The sequence below is a fragment of the Octopus bimaculoides genome, chromosome 4, assembly GCF_001194135.2.
Source record: "Octopus bimaculoides isolate UCB-OBI-ISO-001 chromosome 4, ASM119413v2, whole genome shotgun sequence".
Classification (NCBI taxonomy): Eukaryota; Metazoa; Mollusca; class Cephalopoda; order Octopoda; family Octopodidae; genus Octopus; species Octopus bimaculoides.
The window spans coordinates 84751468-84758250 of record NC_068984.1 but is presented as its reverse complement, the minus strand read 5'-3'; the positions used below and the strand labels follow the sequence as shown (position 1 = coordinate 84758250).

General features: G+C 39.7%; 1 protein-coding gene across 1 annotated transcript in view; it reads left to right on the top strand.

Moving 5' to 3' along the window:
• The window catches only part of LOC106870724 (uncharacterized), an 11879-nt gene extending 5106 nt beyond the window's left edge, over positions 1–6773 (top strand). The window contains exons 2-4 of the mRNA XM_014916894.2: positions 2762–2922; positions 4704–4785; positions 6594–6773. Coding sequence (XP_014772380.1) covers positions 2762–2922; positions 4704–4785; positions 6594–6751 — 401 coding nt within the window. The 3' untranslated portion in view covers positions 6752–6773. The remainder of the gene's footprint in view (positions 1–2761; positions 2923–4703; positions 4786–6593) is intronic.
• Positions 6774–6783: the final 10 nt, after the last annotated feature.

Genomic DNA, 6783 nt, shown 5'->3' with positions numbered 1-6783 from the left:
GTTTCTGCTGCTGTTGCTGCTGTTGCTGCTGTTGCTGCTGCTGTTTCTGCTGCTGTTGCTGCTGCTGCTGTTGCTGCTGCTGCTGTTTCTGCTGCTGCTGCTGCTGCTGCTGTTGTTGCTGCTGTTGCTGTTTCTGCTGCTGTTGCTGCTGCTGCCACTGCTGTCGACAATGATGTTGCTACCGCTGTCATTGTCGTTGCCGGTGCTGCCGACGATGATGTTACTGGGGTCGACCAATGTGATGCTGTTGTTGCTGACGCTGTGGTCGACGATGAGGTTGCTGCGGCCATTGGTGTTGGTTTTGGTGAAGGTGGGGTTGGTAGTAGAGGTGGTAATGTTATTGCCGGATGTGGAGGGGGTGCTGTCGATGTTACCTAGCCGGAGTTTTTCGCAGTGTCCACGTGGTCTCCGCCAAATAGCTGACCAGCGCAATGCTTCTACATTTTTACGGAGGCCACAAGCCCCTTAAATATGGAACGATTCGACCTTGGATACTCCAACAAAAACATCCCCACGCGTCCAACGAACTATATACCCGAATGATTCTGGAGAAGATCATGGACGTGATTAGGCGTATTAGATGGAAAGATTTCCACTGCGACCTAACCGCACCAGGCCCGGAGGGATACAACTACGGCATTAGATCGAGGAAATACCCGCCCAGAATTAAAGACCTCGAACCCTTTGAAGCGGACCTCCTAGGAATTATCCCAAAACTGAAATTCCAACGTAAACTCCGTGCCGACTTTAGATCATTAAAAAACTCGGATAGGTCCCTAATTTTCTGCGATAAGACGAAAAACTTATATAGGCTAGACACCATAGAATACAATAAATAGGCTACTAGAAAATAATATTACACAGACTTACAGACGCCACCCCCACTCCCGCTTACATATAGGGACATCAACAGTGAGGTTAAAAAATTAGCTTACAATTTAGAGACAGGAGACAGGATAGAAATCCTAGCTAAAAGAAACGCTTTCATTACCATGAATGATCACAAACCAAACTTTGCCTCTGACCTTAAGTGCCGCCTGATCAACCCAGCCAAATCCGAGATCGGTCTGGCGAGCAAACATATTTTGCAAGATATCAGCAACACCATAAGAAGGGTCAGTAACATCTCCTTGTGGCGCAGCACCAGCGAAGTGGCCGCATGGTTTAACGTCAACAAGGGTAGAGGCAGAGCAAGGTTCAACCCAATTCGATATAGTCGATTCGTACCCGTCTATATCGAAAGGGTTACGGACCAAAGCGCTTTCTTTCGCTAGGAGCCTAACTAACATTAGCGACAGGGATATAGAAATTATTATTCACGATAGGAATACAGTACTGTTTAACAAAGGTTTGGCGTGGGTCAAGCAATAGGACCCCACGGGCTCCTTTGAATCAGCACGCTTGACTTCATGGGATTGAAGATCACCATAGAGACTAACCTCACCACAGCAGACTTCTTAGATGTCACGCTGGACTTGGGTTCCGGTACCTACAGGCCCTACCGCAAACCAAACGAGAGACTAACGTACATCAACACAGCCTCATGCTACCCACCCATCGTGTTTAAGAACCTGGTAAAGGGTGTTAGTAAGAGGATTTCGAGACTTTTCTCTAACCCAGAGGTCTTCGACGCCCTAGCCGCCAGCGGGTTCAAGGACAGCATCTCCTATATGCCGGAACCCAACACTCGCAGAAGGAAACGCCGCAGAAATACAATTTGGTTCATCCACCCAACCCACCCTTCTCCTTTAATACTATAACGTGGATAGACTTTTCCTAAAATTAATAGACAAACATTTTACAAACTCTCATAGGTACGCTCCCATTTTCAACAGGCACAACATTAGGGTCTCGTTTAGTTGTGCAACTAGTATTTAGAGAATTTTAGTTAGAGCCCCTAAGCAACGGGAAGAAGCGGGTTGTTCATGCAGGATCCGCAACAGTTGCCCAATAGAAGGCCGCTGCGAAACCAAAGGTGTCGTCTATCAAGCCGAGGTGCGGACGAACCCAGCCAGTTCTAGAAGCAGAAACTATAGCAGCCATAGTAGCTGCAGACACGAGGGCAGAACCAGCAACACTGACACCACCACCACAGCGAACAGCCTTACCGGCATCAACGACAGCAACAGCAACACCAACAGAGCCAACTCTATATTTGTATACTTCATTCATCTTTTTTTTTCTATTTATTTATTTGTTTCCTAGCTATAATATATTATATATGGTATATTCACAAATATTCAAAATCTACCAATCAAATAAAATCTCAATACGTAGTTTTAACTTTTAACCTGCCAATATTATACACTTCCCTCAAAAGTTGCGTTAGCTCTTTTTGAACCCTGACGAAGTCCTACCACATATACCTTGAATATGGCAACTTCCTTAGCATTAAACGATATGCTTGTAGATTCCCATCAGCTCGATGGTACGACTGAAACATAAATGTAGGTTCTTTTTTCTATTTTCATCTTAATTTATTTTTCTTCAAGCTTTCAATTTTCAATCAATTTATTTATGTTTTTTTTTTAAAAAAACGTTATCTTTTTATAACATGCAAATAAATCAGTAATTACATCCATTTATTTTCCATGTTTTTCTTATTTTCTCTATACATATATATATATTTATATGTGTACGTGTGTGTGAGCGTGAGCGTGTGTGTGTATGTTTATGTATGTATGTATGTAGATGGATAGATAGATATACATACATGCATATATACATATACACAGTCATATATATATATATATATTTACAGTTGTCTTTTTACTTGTGTTGGTCACTGCCTACTGCCAGTTCGATTTCTGTGAAGGCTTTGATGTACAGCAAACACTTACCAAAATAAAAGAAGTTCTAGAGAAAGGACTTGGAGATAAACTTAAAAAATTCTTCAAATTGATTTTCCCGGAAAGTGGGCAGGTATGTAAAATGTCTTGTTTATCCCTCTCCCTGAATGGGCTTCTGATACAAAAATCCGAAATCTCAGATATGTAACAAACGTTTTGTTTCGGTACTGCTGTGTACGATTGAACATAACTATTTGTGCATCAGCCAATACTTTGTGTTATGACAATTGCAACCAACACGTTTATACAATATTTTTGTGGATATAAGGCGGGGAGCTGGCAGAAACGTTAGCACGTCGGGTGAAATACTTGGCGGTATTTCGTCTGTCTTTACGTTCTGAGTTCAAATTCCGCCGAGGTCAACTTTGCCTTTCATCCTTTCGGGGTCGCTAAATTAAGTATCAGTTGCGTACTGGGATCGATCTAACCGACTGGCCCCCTCCCCAAAAATTTCGAGCCTTGTACCTAGAGTAGAAAAGAATATTCTGGTGGATATAAAAACAAACAGCAATTATACATGCTTGATTTAATTTGTGTGGGTTATAGACAACTGTCAGATAGAGAGGGTATACGTTTGCTGGTGAAGATTCCAATACACATGTACAACTCTCTCTCGCTCTCTCTCTCTCTCTCTCTCTCTCTCTGTCTCTCTCTCCCTCTCTCTCTCTCTCACTTACTTTCTTTCTATCTCTCATTCTATCGCTCGATCTATCTGTCTACGATCATATTGTGAAGATCTTTACACTCATCGTAACACAGTTTTGGCTAATAAATTTATGGACATGTTCTGTAATACATTACAACAATAATGCTGAAATTTTATTTATACCTTGATACAATCATGAGACTAACGACAAAATTAGTCCTTCATATAAGTTTAAAATTTGTTGTTTTTGTTATTGTTATTCTTTAGCCTAAGAATAGTAACAGCAAAATTTGATAAAATTTGAGGAAATGGTAAAGGTTGAGATGGTAAATAATTATGATGTGAATAAAGTACAGAATTCAAGAAGATATAGAAAACAAATCATAAAGCGATAGAATGTAAAGATCCAGTATGGAAGACTTAGCCTTAGATACTATATGAACTCTTAAATGCATTTCCAGAGAGCTGATCTAATTTTCATATATTCGGATTACTAAGTGCGTTAGTGTGGCTGTTGTATTTATTTTAAATGTTGTAGGAGTTGAATCTCTCTCTCTATATATATATGTCTGGAATTGTTAGTGGTAACAGGAGGTTGAAAAGAAAGTCTTTTCTGATTTCAAGGAGGGAAACAAATGTTTATTCTGTCTTAATTACAGCTTCCAATTGACGATGCTATGTCGCATTAACTATCTTTCCTCCAGAGTATTAAACCACAATACAAGCTATATTATCCTGTACCAGTCCTCTTCATGAATAAACCCCATTTCTTTTGGCCATGTTCCTTTTTGATGTATTGCATATCAATTTTGGAATTACACGAAAATATATTAAGTAAAACATAAAGAAGGGATTTTCTTCGATCACAAAATTAAAATTATCAATAAACAGAATGTCAAAAGCTTTACACATCATAGACACCAAGAAAAGAGCAACTTCAGACATATCTTAGCACCACAAAAATATATATATCCAAATATATTTTGAAACAAATAGTATTACATAAAAACTTGCAATAGGTCATTTACGTTTAAAGAAAAATGTTTAAATATATCCGGCATATTGGCTACAAAGGTTACCTTTACGCGCGCATGTGTGTGTGCATCTGTGCGTGTGTGTGCGCGTGAATGTTTGCACATGTGTATGAGTGCATGAGTTTGTATACAGTAACAATTTTCAACATATCTTCCTTACTATCTCTATCCAAGTTTCAAATCGATGGAACACCGCTGGTAATTACCTTCTTTGCAGACAACTGTGAAGTGAAGATTGTTGGAAAACGAAATCCATGTAAGTCTTATTTGGTTTATTGCGAATTATTAGACACACATGCAATTTTATAATTGGTACCATGCATACATAGCAAGAGATATCATTTAATGCAGTCCTGTCTACATCTCCCTCTCTTTCCACTACACAAATACACAACCGCACGCCCACACACACACACACACGCGCACGCACGCACACACACACACACACACACACACACATACACACACTGACACAAACACTGACCTACACACACACGCTGACACGCACTGACCCGGACACACACAGAGGGGGAGAGAGAAACAGATTGACACCCAGAATACTAATTCAGAATACCTGAAATATGGTATGTCGTGCTCAATTGCATTTATTTATTCAAAAGCCTTAGCTTTAACGGTTAAAAAAGATATTGAAACAACCTGCTTTTCAAAAGCAAGCAGGTAAAAGTACTGGGAATCTTCTTATGGATATATTTCGGAATGATTGGCCCCCTTCAGAAGTGTACTAAAATTCGTTGGCTACCTCGGGAACTTTGAATCGAAATCACTGTAACAGTAGCTTCCAAAAGTATAACATTAACAGTCGTTTTGATTTGCATGTTGCTCCGGTCACTTCACCTGAAAATGTGTATAAGACCAATTGCAGAGAAGAGCCCTCTTCATCCAACTGTCTCATCTAGAGTCAAGTTGAAAGGGCCGAGAATGTTTCTAAATCTCCTCGTGATTATATAGGCAACTAAAACAGTTAGCGAAAGCATAATACAACGAAGGTTTACGACTATAAATATATGGTAGGGGCATATATTATGTATGTATGCTAAACCACAACTGCCAGTCTATACGTATTTTATTTTAGTTTGTGTTCTTTGATTCTTTGGAGAGCTGAAACATCGCTTTCAGTATAAAATGTTTTTCCTTCGTATCTCTATTTACATATTATGGGCCAAATATTTTTGTTAGCTTTGTTAATATATGTGAGATTTTAGATGATGGAGCCAAGAACTGGTAGCTATTCTCTGCTTTGGATGAGGCGTATGGGATGAAGACGGTTGATGCAACAAACTGGTGTAAAATGCTTCTCCATATCCTTTGAAGTCCTCAGAAATGTTTGATCAGTTTACGCAAACATTTCAGAAATGTTTGATCAGATTTACGCAAACATTTCGTGAAGCAGTTTTATATTTGAGGGCATCGAAATACCCAGGTAAACGAATGAGTTTTGAATTATCTTCACGTCTTGGATATGGTTCATTCGTTGGAGTTCCTTTTTACGTAACAGAGAGAATGATTTCACGACATTGAAAGACGTGTTATTCGCATTCTTCCAACTGTAATTCGCATCTATCTGTTGACGCGCATAATTGTCGTCTGTTTTGACCACCGGCATTGTTATAGATGAATGCCACGCAACATCTGTTCCAGTTCACTGGATTCTGACGGCACTGTCCATGACATCACTGCTGCCAAATTGTATCGACCTGGCCTATACTAAGAGACCGTCGTTGTAGGTGAACACTATGAATAAAGATTCAATGTCCATGGGGAAGAGGAGACGTGAGGAACCGGGAGGGAAAGAAAAGGAATGGTAGATACGAAGGGAGTGGTTGGTGTCATGAATCTGAGACTGAAGGCAGCGACTAAAGGGGAAAGGATGAGGTCAAGGTATTTGGAAATGTGTTCTGTGGGGCAGTTACAGGTGAAATTTGTGAATTTGTGAACTGAGTCCTATATTCGTTGTTTTTTGAGAATCACTTACTTGCAACTATTATACGTATATGTATATGTGCATGTATATCTAAATATATATAATGTTTTGTCAACTTTCAGTTGAAGTGAGATGTCCAGCTGATGTGACTGAAATCATTACGCTAACCAGCCGTCACTGTGTAAAGTCAAGTCAGAAAAACGCCGTGGAGTGTGCTACCAAATTGGTACTCAAAGAAATTCAGAAGAACATTGAAACTGGCAACATCACCGGCGTATAAGTGTTTCATATATATATATATATATATATATA